The sequence below is a fragment of the Caretta caretta genome, chromosome 9 (genome assembly GCF_965140235.1).
Source record: "Caretta caretta isolate rCarCar2 chromosome 9, rCarCar1.hap1, whole genome shotgun sequence".
Classification (NCBI taxonomy): domain Eukaryota; kingdom Metazoa; phylum Chordata; order Testudines; family Cheloniidae; genus Caretta; species Caretta caretta.
In genome coordinates this window covers 42,909,753-42,927,986 of record NC_134214.1, presented here as the reverse complement: position 1 = coordinate 42,927,986, position 18,234 = coordinate 42,909,753, and the positions used below count along the sequence as shown (strand labels likewise).

General features: G+C 45.9%; 2 protein-coding genes across 2 annotated transcripts; both read left to right on the top strand.

Moving 5' to 3' along the window:
* The first annotated feature begins 1,504 nt into the window (after nucleotides 1-1,504).
* Nucleotides 1,505-8,461, top strand: GPR35 (G protein-coupled receptor 35). Its single transcript, XM_048864021.2, has 2 exons — nucleotides 1,505-1,647; nucleotides 7,249-8,461. The coding sequence occupies exon 2, from the start codon at nucleotides 7,287-7,289 to the stop codon at nucleotides 8,229-8,231; it is 945 nt and encodes a 314-aa protein (XP_048719978.1). The 5' UTR covers nucleotides 1,505-1,647; nucleotides 7,249-7,286; the 3' UTR covers nucleotides 8,232-8,461.
* A 5,272-nt stretch (nucleotides 8,462-13,733) lies between these two features.
* Nucleotides 13,734-18,013, top strand: LOC125642509 (G-protein coupled receptor 35). Its single transcript, XM_048864020.2, has 2 exons — nucleotides 13,734-14,459; nucleotides 16,625-18,013. The coding sequence occupies exon 2, from the start codon at nucleotides 16,661-16,663 to the stop codon at nucleotides 17,642-17,644; it is 984 nt and encodes a 327-aa protein (XP_048719977.1). The 5' UTR covers nucleotides 13,734-14,459; nucleotides 16,625-16,660; the 3' UTR covers nucleotides 17,645-18,013.
* Nucleotides 18,014-18,234: the final 221 nt, after the last annotated feature.

The window sequence follows — 18,234 nt, the reverse complement described above, 5'->3', positions numbered from 1 at the left end:
TGTGGGGCATGGGCTCTGGGAGGGAGTTTGGGTGCAGGATGGGGCACGGGACAGATTTCGGGGTGCTGGGTTCAGGGGGCGCTCACCTCGGGCAGCTCCCTGCAAGCAGCAACCTGTCCAGGGTGCTCCTAGGCGGCAGAGGCGCAGCAGGCAGCTCTGCGCGCTGCTTCCACCCACAGGCACCGCCCCCACGGTTCCCACTGGCCGCAGTTCTCGGCCAATTGAAGCTGCAGAGCCAGCACCCGGGGCAAGGCAGGGGCAGCGCACAGAGTCGCTTGCAGCGCCTTGGCCTAGGAGCAGCAGGGACAGGTCACTACTTGCGGGGAGCCGCCCGAGGTGAGCACCCCCTGGATCCGGCATCTCAAAACCCCTCCCGTGCCCCTGCCCTGAGCCTCATCCCACACCCAAACTTCCTCCCATAGCCCACTCCCCACGCCCCGTCCTGTGCCCCAAAGCCCAGCCCTGCACCCCCCCCCCTTCACCCAAACTCCCTCCCTCTTAGTTAAATGGAATTTGTCACTTACTGGCACCCCCCATTCCCCCAACTTGCTGGATAAAAATGTTTTTACTGTACTTTGAGTATTGAATAAAAGGTAACCAAATATCTAAGTATCCCTCTATTTTTCTGTCTACTATTTGTCATAGACAGATTATTTAGTCTGCAGAAGAGAAGAATGAGGGTGGGATTTGATAGCTGCTTTCAACTACCTGAAAGGGTGTTCCAATGAGGATGGGGGAGGGATAGCTCAGTGGTTTGAGCATTGGCCTGCTAAATTCAGGGTTGTGAGTTCAATCCTTGAGGGGGCCATTTAGGGATCTGGGGCAAAAATTGGGGATTGGTCCTGCTTTGAGCAGGGATTTGGACTAGATGACCTCCTGAAGTCTCTTCCAACCCTGATATTCTATGATGGATCTAGACCGTTCTCAGTGGTACCAGATGACAAAACAAGGAGTAATGATGTCAAGTTGCAGTGGGAGAGGTTTAGGTTGGATATTAGGAAAACCTTTTTCACTAGGAGGGTGGTGAACCACTGGAATGGGTTACCTAGGGAGGTGGTGGAATCTCCTTCCTTAGAGGTTTTTAAGGTCAGGCTTGACAAAGCTCTGGTTGGGATGATTTAGTTGGGGATTGGTCTGCCTTTGAGCTAGGAGTTGGACTAGATGACCTCCTGAGGTCCCTTCCAATCCTGACATTCTATGATATTTTCCAAAATGTGTAAATACGTTAATTCTTCTCTAACCACAACTTCCCATATTGTTTTAAACCATGATTGGCCTCTTTTTCTAAAAAACACTGGGGTGCTTTTGAAAACCCCATCCATCCACTGCTTCCTTGTCCAATAAGTCAAGTTGAATCATAAGAGGAATTACTGCTAAGCCATCAGCAGAGGCCACTCTACAAAGATGAACAGGAAGATGCAAATTCAATTCTTGAGGAAGACGCAATGCTCTTAGAAATACTGAGCAAGCCAATGAGGCTTTCTCACTCCAGAGAGGACAGAGCCATTAAGCAACCATGAGATTTTTTTTGGTGCTCTGAGTACCAGGTGATGTCAGCTGGAACAAAGTCTGAGTCTATTAATTGTTGTGTTGAAGCTTTTATTGTGGAGTGAAGTGATAATTGTTTTGTGGAAGCTAAGCCAACAGGTAACTTTTCATTCATTCATGATTATTTTTACTTTGTTTTCATTTTTGCACTGCAGTTTATTTCCTTGCTTCTCATTACTGTCAGGAACTAGATATATGGCAGGGTACATACAATTTGTTTTTAAGAGGTTTGTGTAATCAGTGTAATAAACAGGCAGCAATCAACTAACTCTTTGAATTATATTACACTGATCAGACATCTCGGGAGTTTTGACTTAATGTACTTTGTTTCTTCCTGTAATTTTATTCTGTGTGCTTTTAGTCTCAAGTGTCTTCCAGGTGTGATGACTGGGAGAATATCACACACAATTTACAGTCAGTATTCAATAGTACAGCTGGTTGGGGATTTTCTGACAAAATGTGTTTTGAAACAGAAATTTTCATTTTCTTAAAATTCTACATTACTTTACATTTCAAAATTTTAGTTAATTTGTACATAACAAAAAAAGGTTAACCAATTTTTAAAAGGTCAAAATTGAAACAAAATGGTAAAAAAATTCAAAATCTCAAAGGAAAACCATTTTCCACCTGGTTTCTCTCAATAGCATTTTTAGCTGAATAGGCTTCAGCCATGTTTGCTCCCCTTTTATGTTTGCTTACCTGGACTATTCCAGCAATCCAGTTTTACTAGCAGAAAGTAAAACAATGAAATATTCATGAAGTATAAATTTTACCTTCACTTTCTGAGCATGCAGACCATAACCTGACTGCAAGATTTACACTTATACAATGAGGGAGCAAAGCAATAGTATGTGACCAATAACACCACTGCAACATACTTCAGATTTGGAATTTCATTTTTTTGATAGCAACCAAGAAAGGAAAAAGAATTAATGAATCATGTGTCTGATAATATTGAATAATGAATACAGCTGGAGAACGTCAGGCTGCTGGTGGACATTTTATGAACAAAATAAGGAAGTGACATTTGTTGCTGAAATTATTCATTAAGAATGAGTCACTCAATTATAATCCTGCTGGTGTTAAATCAGCTTGTTTCAGGTCAAACTGCAATTTTATTCTGAAAATAACTTCATCTGGAAGAGAGGATTTGGGGCTATGAATAATAATTTTGTCAAAAGTGCACAGCATAGCTCTTTGAACATCACTCAGACCTGCTGTGCTGTTACTTAGATTGTCAAATGCCTGAGCCTTTTACAATGATGCACTCATGGTCAGTCTGTAAACGCTCCATAAACTGCTCCCCAGGTGAACCTGGTATATAGTGTCTAACCTCCCATAGCTCTAGTCAGGTATAAGATTGTCTCCTGCTTTGACTAGGATTTCTCTTTTGACAAATCATACTCCAAAACCCTGGTGAGATATAAAGACCATCTCAAATTATCAGACTTTTGCAGCAACTCAAACTCAAGCAGCTCTTGAAATGTTGATGGTCATTGGAGACGGTCTTTCTATTTACAAATGAAATGTGCTTATCTACAGGCTGACCAGGTGTGAAAAACAGAATGTTTGTCTCATGGGGCAGGGCTCTATTAGTGGAGGTTAGGGAGGTATGAACAGAAGGTATTGGGCTGCATGGAAGAGGAGGGAGCCACCAGAAGGTGAAAAATTGCTGCCCATTTCTCAATGATATTTTCTATGCTTTTGTCTTCTATTTTTCTTTCTTCTCTCCCCTCCCACTTGCCACTGTCTGTCCCTTTTCCCTCCCTGTCTCTTCTCCTCATAGATCCCCTCACACTCACTCTATGTGGCAGGTTTGCTCTTTCCGTCTGTCACATCCACCTTCAGAGCCAAATCCTTGACCCCCATTCCAGCCCTCTTGTGCTGCCCACAGCGGAGAAATTTTCAGCCACCATAGCATCTATATGTAGTGAGGCTGGTTTTATGTTCAGTTTGGCTATGTTAACCTTGCAGTGGCATGTTTATTTTAGGTCCCTTGTCATCATAGTGTCATGAGAATCAGTAAAGCCCTAAATACTCTGAGAAACAGGCTGTCTTCTGTGCAGTAATAACCATTATCCCTTCTGCCTCAAACTCACTTCCCTTTCTCCAGCTGGTCCAAACTCCATTTAAAGTTACAGCCTATTTATCATAGCACCTAGAAGCCTCTAGTTATGGGCGAGGGCCCTACTGTGCCTCTTTGACAGGCTCCTTTCTTTGGAGCCTGCTGCATCCCCAGGCTTTGTAGGAGGACAATAGGTGTTCCACCCTGATCATCTGCCTCACCAGCTGCAGGACCTTGCCCAGTATATTGAATGGGAGTAACGCCAGAGCAATGGGAAACTGCTGTCCCCTAGGGCACGGACTGGTCCTACTAAAAAATATCTGACAGCTGCTGTCCCAGTTCATGTCTGGCATTGTATGTTGTCCTGGCCAGACTCTGAGGCAAGCTACCACCCAGGAGGGCGGTGGTGGTAACTAGTACAGATAAATCTGTCTTCTCTTGGACTGCTTACCCTCCAATGTCAGCATAGCAGTTATGCCTGTTAGACCCCTCCAGACCTTCAGCATTTAGCCCAGCCCCAGAGCCCCACAGGAAGTGTTGGCTTCACTAATAGCCACTTGTTAAAGAGGAAATTAGCAGGGTTGAGGCCTGTCATGTTTGCACTAAATGACCTATTCTGAAGCCACTCAGAGTATGTCTACACAGCAAAGAAAAATCCGCATCTGGCCCATGGCAGCCAACTCAGGCTCGCAAGGCTTGGACTGTGGAGCTGTTTCATTGCTATGTAGACTTCCAGGCTGGAGCCCAGGTGCTCGGACTTTGCAGGGTGTGTTTTTCTTTGCAGTGTAAACATACCCTTGCTGCCTTCCTCTTCACTGCAATGACTCCAGCGGGGGTAGGGGGGGCCTCAGATACTCTGCTTCAACAGTAAAGTCACTTTTTGTGAAATTTGAGGGAACCATGTCACATGTACTGACTTCCTCCCCTCAACATTCATTACTTGTTTATTTGCAATGGGTCTAGTATTATTTAATGTATATCAGTGAGGTTCTACTGCATTATGTGACTGCAGATCTATAGTAAACATCATGATGTTATCAGACAAATAGCTGTAAAAACACTTGCTTTGCATGATAAGGTAAGCTTTAGGGCAGTGGTTCTCAAACTAGGGCCGCTGCTTGTTCAGGGAAAGTCCCTGGTGGGCCGGGCTGCTTTGTTTACCTGCCGCATCCGCAGATTCGGCTGATCGTGGCTCCCACTTGCCACGGTTTGCCGCTCCAGGCCGATGGGGGCTGCAGGAAGTGGCGCGGGCCGAGGGTTGTGCTGGCCGCCCTTCCTGCAGCCCCCATTGGCCTGGAGCGGCAAACCGCAGCCATTGGGAGCCGCGATCAGCCGAACCTGTGGATACAGCAGGTAAACAAACCAGCCCGGCCCGCCAGGGGCTTTCCCTGAACAAACAGCGGCCCTAGTTTGAGAACCACTGCTTTTGGGGACCTCCTCCAGAAAAGCACAAAAGCAAAATTTCAATGAAAGAGAGGGACCATATGCAAAATTCAGAATAGAGTCCTGCCAATATCCAAGATAGTAGGAGCAGGATTGATTGATTTAAATCAGTGATTTAGATCACTGATTTTAAACATGATTTAAAGTCAGCAAACAGAAAACCTTGATTTAAATAATCAATTTTTAATCTTGTTTTGCATTTGTACTGAGTTACTCTCCTAAAGAAAGCTTGAGTCTCATTGTTGATATAATTTGGTACTTTGTTTTGCTAAACAGGCGAAAACACTATAATTATACACATTTATTTAAGCATAGTTTAGCATAATTCTGAGTTTTATTGTTACATTCTTTTATGTTTTAAAATGGTGAATGATTCATTTCTTATTGACGAGATGATCAACTTTTTATTTGTGATTTGTGTCACGCTACATTTGGAAGCAAATTGGAAACCAATTAAAATAGCAGAAAAACAGCATTTTAAAATTTGTTTTTACTAGTTACATAAAACTACTTTGTGTGCTGGAGCAATAAGAAAATATTTTTTTGCCCAAACATGTTTTGCATTTAAAACTCACTGATTTATTAAACAAAAGAAGAATTATCTGCAGTCAGTGAATTTTGAATGGATTGTTTCTGGTCACCACATGCTTCAAGGTTTCAGAATTAGTAGATCTCATCCTCTCATGCCTCATTTTTATTGATAGGTTAGAGGAGGAAAACAAGCTTTCCTGCTTTTTTCAACTCCCAATCACTTTCTCAATTTTGAATGAACTAGGCAATGAACTGAACTAGTTGATTAAACTGAAACAAAGAAAATTATTCTCTCGGAACCTGCAGAAGAGGCTGTTACTGTCCAAAGCTGATTTAGCATTTCAACATACCCGGGTCCAGGGGCTTAATCCACCAATTCATGCTTTCATTTTCTTTAAAACTTCAGCAGCAAACATGTGCTACTTGAATCTTTTTTTTATTTAATTTAAATTTACTATGGTATAGTACAGGGGTGGGCAAACTACGGCCTGTGGGCCAGATCCGGCCCACCAGCTGTTTTAATCTGGCCCTCGAACTCCCACGGGGGAGCAGGGTCTGGTGCTTGCCCAGCTCTGGTGCTCCAGCCGGGAGCAGGGTTGGGGGCCGCTCTGCGTGGCTCCCAGAAGCAGCAGCATCGCCCCTCTCTGGCTCCTATGAGTAGGGGCAGCCAGGGCACTCCACTCTGCACTCTGGCCCCACCCCAAGCACCGCCCCTGCAACTCCCATTGGCCGGGAACTGCGGCCAATGGGAACTGCAGGGGCAGTGCCTGCGGACAGGGCAGTGTGCAGCAAAGCCGCCTGGCCATGCCTCCACGTAGGAGCTGGAGAGGGGACATGTGGCTGCTTCCAGGAGCCGCTTGAGGTAAGCACTGCCCAGAGCCTGCACCCCTAAGCCTCCCCTCATGCCCCAACCCCCCTTCCCCAGCCGTGATCTTCCTCCCGCCCTACAAACCCCTCCATCCCAGCCCGGAGCACCCTCCTGCACCCCAAACCTCTCATCCCCAGCCCCACCCCAGAGCCTGCACCCTCAGCCGGAGCCCTCACCCACACACACACACACACACCACCCTCTCCACCCCAGCCCGGAGTCCCCTCCCTCAATCTGAACTCTTCATTTCTGACCCCACCCCAGAGCCCACACCCCCAGCCAGAGATCTCACCCCATCCCACACCCCTACACGAATTTTGTGAGCATTCATGGCCCGCCATACAATTTCTATACCCAGATGTGGCCCTTGGGCCAAAAAGTTTGCCCACCCCGGTATAGTATAAAATTATACTAAATTTAAAATAAAAAATATACTAATTTAAATTTACTATACTATGGTATAAAATTACACTAAATGTAGGCCTTGGCATAGGTTCTCATAAATTTAAATTTAATTTTAATAGGTTTATTTTTTAAAATAAAAACATATAACTTAAACTTTAAAATATTTTTTTAAAAATCCAACTTTTTTAATCATTGATTTTTATGCACTCTGATTCAGTCATGGGGCTGTTGAGGGACCAGAGGAATGTAGGGAGGCCATTGCTGCCCTATTGGGAGGGGAAATCTTATAGGGAATGTTTATCAGACAATTTGGCAAGAGAGTGCAGTGGATCAAATAAGAGATGAGCTTTCGTTTTTAATGAAAAGAATCGTGTTTGTTATATTTCAGGTCTTTGAAACCTCGTTCTATAGCAGAGGTGCATCGTAATGACAAACTCAACAAACTGCAACAACAGTCTAAAATTGAGTTACAATGTTCAGCTCGTTCAAGTCATTATTTATGCCACAATTTTCCCTTTTGGAGCCATATTTAATGTCCTTGCCTTGTGGGTGTTCTGCTGCAAACTGAAAAAATGGACAGAAACCAGGGTGTACATGATCAACTTGGTCATTGCAGACTGTTCTGTAGTCTGCACCTTGCCTTTCACAATTTACTTCCTCTGGAATGATTGGCATCGTGACACGCTGTGCTTAACTATACAGTCTATATATTTAATAAATATGTCCATGAGCATCTACATTATCACTATCATCTCAGTCGACCGATACATTGCCATAAAGTTTCCTCTGAAGGCAAAGAGTTTAAGGTCACCATGGAAGGCTGCTCTTATCTGTGGGCTTCTTTGGGTATCAACGATAACTGGTCTGATCGTAAAACAAAGGAGAAATGAACGTTTGTGCTTTCAAAAGCTTTCCACAAAACCATCAACCGGTTTTCTATATCTCTTCATCTTCATTTTTTTAATTCCACTAATAATAGTGTGCTTTTGTTCCATGCACATCATCAGGAGTCTTAAAAAAAAGATTATCTCCAATTCACACAAAAATAAGCTAATCGAGAAAGCTATCTATATTGTTTCTGCAAATATGATTGTATTTATAGTGTGCTTTTTACCTGTCCAAATTGGGATGCTTGCTAGGTTTGTGATGGAAAAAAATTTAGTTAACTGTCTTGCAATCCAGAAGATTAGAACTTTTATTACTGTTTCCACATGTATAGCAAATTCTAACTGCTGCATGGATGCCATTTGCTACTATTTTGTGGCTAAGGAATTTCAAGAAGCTTCTTTCTTTCATAAGCCCAAATCTCATCACTCTGAGACAAAGCAAACCCCCACCTCTCAGTTGAGGACATTCGAAATGCTGATATAAAAATATTGCAACACCAAAGCCAGAAGTAATAAGAGAAGCAATGGGCTTATCAAGCGTGGAATATTCATAGCTGTGTTTAATCTATGAAAATAAAATCACCACATACCACGCTGTTGTTAATTTTAACATGGTTTCCTGTATATACACAGCATTAAACAAGTAACTGCTGTGACTGTACTGTAGTGCAAACATTGATGCATGAACTTTTCCAGCTTGACATCTTCTATTTGCTATCTTTCTGTCATGAATATAAATGAAAAGAATTCAGCTTCCTTCTGTCAATTTAATTTAACAGGATTGCATTAAATTGAGAGAAGAATACAGATACATTTTCTTTTGTTGAAGTTTTGAGAGAAATTTAGAGATCATTAATGCTATAGATATGGGAGAAAGGAGTATTAGCAAGCATTATATAACCTCACCCGCAGCTGGAACCTGCACCCCTTCCTGCACCCCTGCCCCAGCCCTGATCCCCCTCTGAACCCCTCTGTCCCAGCCCAGAGCACCCTCCTACACCCCAAACTCTCCAGCCCCGTCCCAGGGCCCACACCCCCCAACATAGGAAAGATGTGGTGTCCACCCCACACAGGACTGGAAGGGGCTAGGTGGCCAGGTAGCGCTATTAGCTCCACAGGCTGCACCTGGAGGGAGTGCCAGGGAGCAGGGAATTAATTGCAAGGAGGTTCAGCTATGCAGGAATAGAGGGGGCCTATAAAGCTAGGAAGCTGGAAACAGACAAGGGTTGCTGCTGTGAAAGGACAGTCACTCCCTGGGAAGAGGGTTTGGACCTGGTACACCCAGGGGAAGGAGGGGAATCAGGAGTTCTAGGAAGCAGTTCAGGGAAGGAACAGTGAGGGCTGGGAGAGGAAAGCCCCAAACTTCTGGGTTGAAGGTCCCTGGACTGGAACCCAGGGTAGCAGAGGGCCCAGGTTCCCCTACCTGCCACTGGGGAAGTGGCACTGGCAGAGCAGTGAACGGGGAGACTGCCTGAGTCAATGTGGGAGTGAGAGAGGATTTGAAGGACTGTACCCCGAAAGGGGAGTGTAGGGAGCCAGTGTGGCTCCCCTCCGAACCAGAGGGTAAAGAGCCACCCTCTGGGCCTGAGTGGGCGGGGCCAGGCCAAGCTTCCGCCAATCCCCGGAAGGGGAGGGGTGGGACAGGAAGTACAAAGTGCGGGGCCCTCTGCCCAGTGAGGAGAGCACCAGGGAGGGAGACAGACACAGGCTGCTCCCTCGTGATCCTGCTGCTGTCCCAGGCGAAGCCCTGGGCAAGGAGGAGCCTGACCGGGGAGAAGGCCTGTGGCAACCAGGGCTGCCGGCCGCTGAATACCTGGAGGGGCCTGACTGCAGCCCGGGCCAGCGTGAGTCCGATACCGAGGGGGAGCGGGGGTGGCCCGCAGCGGAATACCCGGAGGATCCGGAGCTGCCCGCAGCGGAATACCCGGAGGAGATGGAGGGACTGGAGCGACCCGCCTGAAAGAGACCAGGTAGGAAGTAGCTCAGGGGCCCAACTACACCGTGGGCTGGGTGTGTTTGGTCAGCGGGTGCGGATTGCCCTGCTGACCCTGCGGCGGGACCTTCGCCTCCTGCCACTGTCAGGGCCTGGGCTGGAACGCAGTGGAGTTGGGTGGGCCTGCGTTCCCCTACCCCGGCGCTCCCCTGCCTGAGGGGCGCGCTACTGACTCTGGCCGGCGCTCCCCTGCCCGCTAATTCCCCAACACCCGGGAGGTGGGGCCGAGGCCTGCCACGGAGACCATTGCTCTCCATTGCCCCTAGGGGCTCGGAGGACCGACTGACACCTGTCACAGGGAGAAACGCTGAGTGACCTAGCCAGAGGGCTGAGTCACGAAGAGGACGTTGCAATTCCTGGGATGAGAGAGGAGCTGCAGAGACGGTGTGATGGCATGCAATCCCCAGAATGACCAAAAGGAGGTGCCACACAAGCAGTGAGTGGTGCACCCCGTGGCAGAGCAGGGTTCTCTTCTCAGCCCTAATACAAACTTTCTGGGAGATCAGAATTTTATTCTCCACTCTGCTACCAAGTACCTGCATGACATTGAGCCTGGGCGTAAGATCAGAGTTCTGTTCCCAGTCCTGGTACAAGCTTTCTATGTAACATTAGACAAATCACTTAACCTCCTGTTGCCTCAGTTTAAAATGTATTTGTACTAATTACAAAACTTTTTCCTCTACCTTTGAAGTCTGAATAGGCTACATGTAGGGCCAGAATTTTCAGCCTGGTGCAGTTTTTTTGCACCATCACTGGCATAATCTGGCCAAAATGATAGTTTAACTGGCTAGGGAGGATTGATCTGCCAATGACATAATCAGCATAGGACTCTTGCGTCATTCCCCATCCCTGGCACAGAAGAGAAAAGCAAGAGAAGACAGAGAAAAGGGATGTGGCCAACTTAATGCCACCCTGGCCTTTGGCTGGTTTGTTGTTGTTGTTTTTTTTTTTTTTGGTACCCTGTGGTTGTGGCATCCCAGAGTACATTACAGTGATCAGCAAGGCTGCTCTAATTTGTCACAGAGGGTCCAGCACTACACAGAGAAGCACTAAGATCACAGGACTGCCAGGGCCAGATTAACACTCCTGTGGGCCCGGGGCTATTAGATTTTGTGGGGCCCCTGGGGTTTTGGAGTGCAGGAGCGGGCTCAGGGCTGGGGCAGGGGACTGGTGTGTGAGAGGGGGTGCAGCTCCAACTGGAGGGGTGGGGCCAGGAATGGGACAGGGGGTTGGGATGTGGCAGAAGGTTTGTGGTGCGGGCTATGGGTAGGAGTTTGGGTGCAGGAAGGGGCTCAGGGCTGGGACAGGGTTAGGGTGCAGGTAGGAGTTTGGGTGCAGAAGAAGGCACCGGGCTGGGGAAGGGCGCTGGGGTGCAGGGTGCACATACCTCGGGCAGCTCCTGGTTGGCGGCACAGTGGGGCTAAGGCAGGATCCCTGCCTGCTCTGGCTCCATGCTGCTCTTCTCCTTGAGGTCGCTGGCATGTTCAGCCCCTAGGGGACAGGCCGCTCTGTGCAGTGCATGCTGCCTGTGCCCACCCTCACAGCTCCCATTGGCCATGGTTCCTGGCCAATGGGAGCTGCAGAACCAACACTGGGGGTAGGGGTAGCACGCAGAGATTCCCTGAACATCCCTCACCTAGGGGCCACAGGGGCATGCTGGCGACCCGGCACTTGCGGCTCCAGCCCTGCGGGGTGGTGGGGGCGCCGAGGCTCAGGGACCAGTGTCCAGCACGCAGTGTGGAGACTTGCCACGGGCTGGATGAAAAGAAGCAGCGGGCTGCCGCGGGCCTGTGGGACCCCCTTAGCCCAAGGCCCTGGGCTGCAGCCCCTAAAGTCCCTGCATTAATCCGGCCCTGGGGGATTGCAAGGATGAGTTACAAACCATCTTTACAGCTATCTTCCTGACTTGTGTTCTGTGCACTTTGGCCCTAGCCAAGGTTCATAGCTTCCTTCCTTGGTGAAATGCAGACTGGAACCAAAACATAATGCAAAAGATTGCACTGATGTAATAGACTCAGTGGAGGGCACCAGAGAAACATGACACCAAAGAGGAAGTTTTAAGCTGAAACATATCAGATAAATCTGAGGAGCTCGTTTTATGAATATCACATTGTGAATCAGAGAATATCAGGGTTGGAAGGGACCTCAGGAGGTCATCTAGTCCAACCCCCTGCTCAAAGCCGGACCAATCCCCAACTAAATCATCCCAGCCAGGGCTTTGTCAAGCCTGACCTTAAAAAATTCTAAGGAAGGAGATTCCACCACCTCTCTAGGTAACGCATTCCAGTGTTTCATCACCCTCCTCGTGAAAGTTTTTCCTAATATCCAACCTAAATTGTGCAATTCAGACATGCCAGATTTACTGGTGATGAAGTGATTGTATGGATGCAAGCCATGAATAATGGTCAATACCTGTTGGAACTTAATAATAATAATTAATCAATATAATAATTACTGTTGACCATTATTATTTATTAATTACGGTAGTACACAGAGTCCCCAATTGCACTGAGTGCTGAACAACTGCAGAGGAAGTCACAGTCCTGACCCAAAACTCTGACCCTCGAATTTAAGCCAAGATACAACAAGCAAGAGAAAGGTGGCAGTTACAATAAGATGTCAGTTACATAGACTGGATGTATAAATCCACATAAATAAATAAATGTCAGGAATGTGATGGCTCACATTTTTGAAAGCGTAAAGACCAATTGATACAGGGGATAAACATCTTTGAGTTCATTTACACTCCTAAAGTATTTGGGCCCAAGCCAATGCCCATTGAAGTCAATGAGAGTCCTTCCAGGGAGTGATCAGACCCTTACACTTTAGGGCCAAGTCTTCAGCAAAGCTTTCTTGACTTTACTACTGTAATACAAGTTTACGCCAGATCTGACTGTTAAAGCTGTAGGTGTGCAACTGTGGGCATATGTTTCACTAATTTGTGAATGCAATTCCAAAACTTGTGAGTAATTATGATTCTTTAGTTCGATCTGCCCAACTCTCCAAGGCAGAGAACCTAAAATAAAATCCTAACCAGGATCTCTTCAGATGATCACCACAAAGAATATAAAAAAATACTTGAACATTTTAAAAAGGTATATGGGGAACTGGATGGCTCAGATGTAATTGAGACATAGCCTTCACCTTCGTATCATTGGCTCAACACCACCTGAAGTGGGTAGTAACCATAACATACCATCTATTGGCTTTTCAGTGTCCTATATGGAAAGAGTTGGTAATTTCAGTCCACTTATCAGAGAAAAGTAGCACTATCATAATTGACACTGTGAAGGAGTGTCCACCCCACACAGAACTGGAAGGGGTTAAGGTAGCCAGGTAGGCCTATTAATTCCACAGGCTGCACCTGAAGGAAGAGCCAGGGAATTGATTTCAGTTTCAGCAGTACAGGAATAGGCAGAATAAAACCAGGAAGCTGGCAACAGACCGGGACTGCTGCTGGGAAAGGGCAGACACTCCCTGGAAAGAGGGAGGCGTCTTTAGTGGCTGCAGAAATTTATAGGCTGCAGTCACTCCCTGGGAGGAGGGAAGCCAGGAGCTGAAAGAAGTCCAGGGAAGGAGCAGTGAGGGCAGAAGAGGGGAAGCCCAGAACTGCTGGGTTGAGGGTCCCTGAACTGGACCCCCAGAGTAGAGGGTGAGCTTGGGTTCTCCTACCAGCCACTGAAGGAGTGGCACCTGAGGCAGTGAATGGGAAGCCTGCCTAGGACTACTGAAGAAAAGACTTTGATATACCCCGGAAGGGGGGAACACTGAGTGACCTGGCTGGAAGGTCATGAAGAGGACGTAGCGGTTCCTGGAATGAAAGAGGGGCTGCAGACCAGAGAGAGACGGAGTGGCAGCATGCAACAGCGGGAATGAGCATCAATCTGGTGAACTAATCCCCAGAGCAGCCAGGAGGAAGCACCAGATTAGTGGTGAGTTGTGTGCCCCATCACAGACACCCTTACTGACAACAGCCAGACCAAGGAGAAACAGGACATTGCTTCCCCCATGTGCAACCTCGTTCTGCTGCCCTTGCTTCTGGGTTTCTGAAGTGCCCAGCCAATAATAATCCAGCTCAGGAATGTTAGTAGGCATTGAACTGCTTGCTGACTGACTGCTTGTTCTGTGGCTAAATGAAAAGTTTTGTTTTCCACTGATGTCAGTGTAGGACTTGCTGCTGCTGCAAAACCAATTAGAAAACATTATAGTTTTCCTTCCACAAATTACTAAACTTATCTTTGAGTTGATGACTGTGAATATTAGTATCAGTTCCTTGCTGGGGGAAAACTGTACAGTAGAGCGGTGCTACTCAAAGTGGTAGCTACTCATCGACTGCAGGTCTGCATGCACATTGGGGGGAAAAAATGCCGGTCCCCCACATCGGATAGCTTGAGAAGCACTGCTGTAGAGGGTTGCACTGATGTAATGGAATAAGTAGGAGGCACCAGAGAAACATTTGTCACTAAAAAGGAAGTTTAATCATGAAACATACCCGACGGTCTGGAGGAACAGGAGGAGATTTGGTCATTGTGCTTTTTTACTTCAGAGCTAGTGATGAAAGAATCATTGGACTTGTGCCCTGAACAATAAGCAGCATCAAGTGGAACAAAATCTGAGTCTATTAAATGTACTCCATGGCATTCAGATAAGCTAATCTGTGCTGAACCAAAGCTTTTCTTGTGGAGTAAATTAATTGTGCAGTGAGCTACAAAGAAGCAGGTAACTTTTAATTCTTTCATCATTCTTATGCAATTTGCACTAGTAAATACAGACTTGGGCCACAGTGAGGCTTCTCAATCATTAGTAGGCAGGTTACTACTTTTTATTTTTAAGGTTAAAATGGCTATTAATCAGCAGTTAGGTCAGCATGCTAAAAATTCTACTTTCATATACCTTTGATGGCACTTTTTCAAATGCTGCTGTCTTTCTGCAGGTTTTCTCTCCACCTACTTTTACTCTAACTTTTGTTACTTTCTGTGTGCTTGTTCTCCCATGCATTGAATCACTCTGTTTTAGATTATATTTGCTGTTTGTAGTGAGAGACAAAACACATCATTCTTATTATTGATCATAATTATGTGATACTTATGTAAAACCATGAATTAGTTTAATCTTGCAACACTCAGCGAGGTAAGGGGGACTACCCCTATATTATAGATAGAGAAATGGAGGCAGAGACTGTTAGGTCACTGGGGACAAGGATCCTCTTTTCATTGTGTGTCTAATCAGTGCCTATGGATTATGGCGCTGTCGTTTCTCAGTGCTACCCCAGTGAAAATAATGAACAATAATAATGCAGGCTGGGATTTTCAAAAAAGCCAAAGGGAGTTAGGCACACAACTGATTGACTTTCAGTCAATGGAAGTATGTCATCTGATTTCCTTTGGCTCTTTTGAAAATCCCCCCCCCCCCCCCCCAAAATACTAAAAATGCTAATTTTAGGAATATCATGAACAGTTGAGATTTGGGATTGTAAATGTTAACAAACTGATATACTATTAGCGTTATGCAATGCCTGATCCAACAATGATTCTGAAGCCAATGGAAGTCTCCAGACTGACTTTGGTGGGTGTTGGGTCTGGCCCTATATCTTGGCCACTAAAAATTGCTTTGCTCTAACTCAGTGGTTCTCAAACTAGGGTCGCCGCTTGTTCAGGGAAAGCCCCTGGCGGGCCAAGTAGGTTTGTTTACCTGCCGTGTCCCCAGGTTCGGCCAATTGCAGCTCCCACTGGCCACGGTTCGCCGCTCCAGGCCGATGGGGGCTGCGGGAAGCGGCCCGGGCCGAGGGATGTGCCTCAGGCTTTATTGGGGTACAGATAAAGACATGCACATCTCCGCTTTCACCAGAACCTAAGTATAAAAATACTTGAGGCCTGAGTCTCATTTACACTAAGGCCCCTTTGTACCACTCTGGCAGTGTAAAGGGGCTCAAAGTGGGCACCAAATTACATTTGCATTAGTATTAAGGCCCTTTACACTGCCAGAACACTGTAAAGGAGCCTCGGCATAACTGAGAATCAAACCCATTGATTGCAGTTAGGAGTTTTACCTGGGAAATGAATGAAAACTGTAAGGCGATTTGGTCCTTAATTTTTATAGGCCATGATTACCTGGCTTTGGAGTGCTAGCATCATATAAAGACTGCAATCTAAATTACTAATTCTCTCTGGATCTGGACAATATCTAGACAGCAGAGCTAGTCTCCTAAGAAAGGGATCCTTAGAAGCCAGCAAGCTGAGCAGGGAGCTGTCTAAAAGCCAGCCAGGAGTTAAATGCTGAGGAAAGGGACAGGAAGAGGGGCCTAAGAGGCTGACATGGTGCACCTGCCTGACAAGCCACAGATAGGCACCTCGTGCCACTCAGGATGCTTAGCCACAGGCGCTCATCTAAAGTTAGGCACCTATGCCAGGTCAGCCTCTTCCGTAACCCATGCCCTAGCAGCTGAAATTGTCTCTCTCACTCTCTGCCTCCTGGTAATGCTCATTACCTCTCTCACACTCGACCTACCTGCGTTTTCCTGTGCCCCCAGGTGTTTTGTGTGATTGCTTTGCTGCCCCCCCACTCCCGCATGCCCACACACCAATTGGTAGCCTGTATCTCTGGCCCTCCTCCTGCAGGGTCTGCCAGGTATCCAGGCTCAAGCATGCTCAGAGCACACTGACGGGATTGGGCCCTGCTGACAAGACAGCATGTTCCTCTGCCTAGTTTGAAAATCCTGCTTCAAGGCCTACAAGCAGCATGTTAGCTGTGCAGTGGTGTCAGGGCTGAGGCAGCTTTGTGGCAGAAACTTAGATGTGTAAGGGATTTTAGGCCCCTACAAGATATGAACATTAGAAGAATAAAGTTGTAAATTAATCACCAGTGTGTTCTGTTGTATTTCACAGCTCGTAATTCTTCCATTGAAGTAACTCCTTATCAGGATGAACTGCAGCAGTGTGAACGTCACAATGCCTGAAAATCTTAACCTTTTACAATTGATTATTTACATCCCAATTGTCTTTTTTGGAGTTATATTTAATGTCATTGCCTTCCTGGTATTCTGCTGCAAGCTGAAAAAATGGACAGAAACCAGAGTGTACATGATCAACTTGGTTATTGCAGACTGTTTTCTGCTCGTCACGTTGCCTTTCATTGTGCATTTTCACAGGACTGAACATCCCATAGATGAACTGTGCTATGTCATACAGACTATATATTTTACAAACATGCCTGTAAGCATTTATATCATCACCCTTATAGCAGTCGACCGATTCATTGCAATTAAGTACCCCCTGAAAGCAAAGAGTTTCAGGTCCCCACTGAAGGCAGCTGTTAGCTGCGGATTTCTTTGGATAATAATAATCATTTATGCATACTTCAACCCACGATTTTCTGAGAAAAAAGAAAAAAAGTGCTTTCAGAAAACTTCTGGTGAACCTGCAGTAACTACACTGGTGTCAGGTATTTGGGGTTTTTTTATACCACTAATAATACTGACTTTTTGTTCTATTCAAGTCATCCAGTGTCTGAAGATGAAGAAGAACATGAGTCCACCTGAGGAAACATCAATCCAGAAGGCTCTCTGGATTGTCTCTATGAACCTGAGTGTATTTATCATATGTTTTTTGCCTTTTAATGTCGGGCTACTTGTTAGGTATGCAATGGACGCAGCTGGAGCTGCCTGTTCTTTACGCCAGAATGCAAGCCTTTTTATTCGTGTGGCTGCGTGGGTAGCAAATTGTAACTGCTGTTTAGATACACTTTGTTATTACTTTGTAGCCAAGGAATTTCAGGAAGCTTCTTCTCTGTTACCCCCTTTTAAATCTCTGAAGTCTAGATCAAATCAAAGCCAAAACATAACCACAAATGCACTAAGTGATCACCAAAAAATGCATGATACAGGGGCGGATCCACAGCTGATATAAATTGTCATAGCTCCATTGACTTGCCATAAAATCTGTAATTATCATGGGTAATAGTCACATAAACTTCCTCAAAGTGTACCTGATTCTGATCTCACTTATACTGTACTCATCTTACAGCATTCCAACTCCAGTGATTTCAACAAAGTTACTTCTGATTTACACCAATGTAACTGAGATTCCAGTCAGGATCAATGTCTCTCTTTGAAGCTATGCATATGCGTATTTTATTATTGCCATGATTTCCTTTGCATATACAACATTAACCAGCTAACTCCAGGAAGCTTTCTTGCATCACTACACGGGTCAGTTAGTTTCTTGTACTGCTGTGAACGTGTTTACAATAAAACCGATGCAGTAGCAAAATGTAAATACTGAGATGTGTATCTTTCACATTATATTGGGTTTGCATAATTTACAATCTATTTTCCTTCCTGCTGCTCTCAGCCAAATAGTATACATTTGAAGCCTGAAGCTGCTATCAGAATTCAGCTTATCTCAATTAGCAGAATTATCACCAACACTAGTCGAATACTGGTGTAACCCCCTGTCAAGGTTCCTCCCCCACTCTGAACTCTAGGGTACAGATGTGG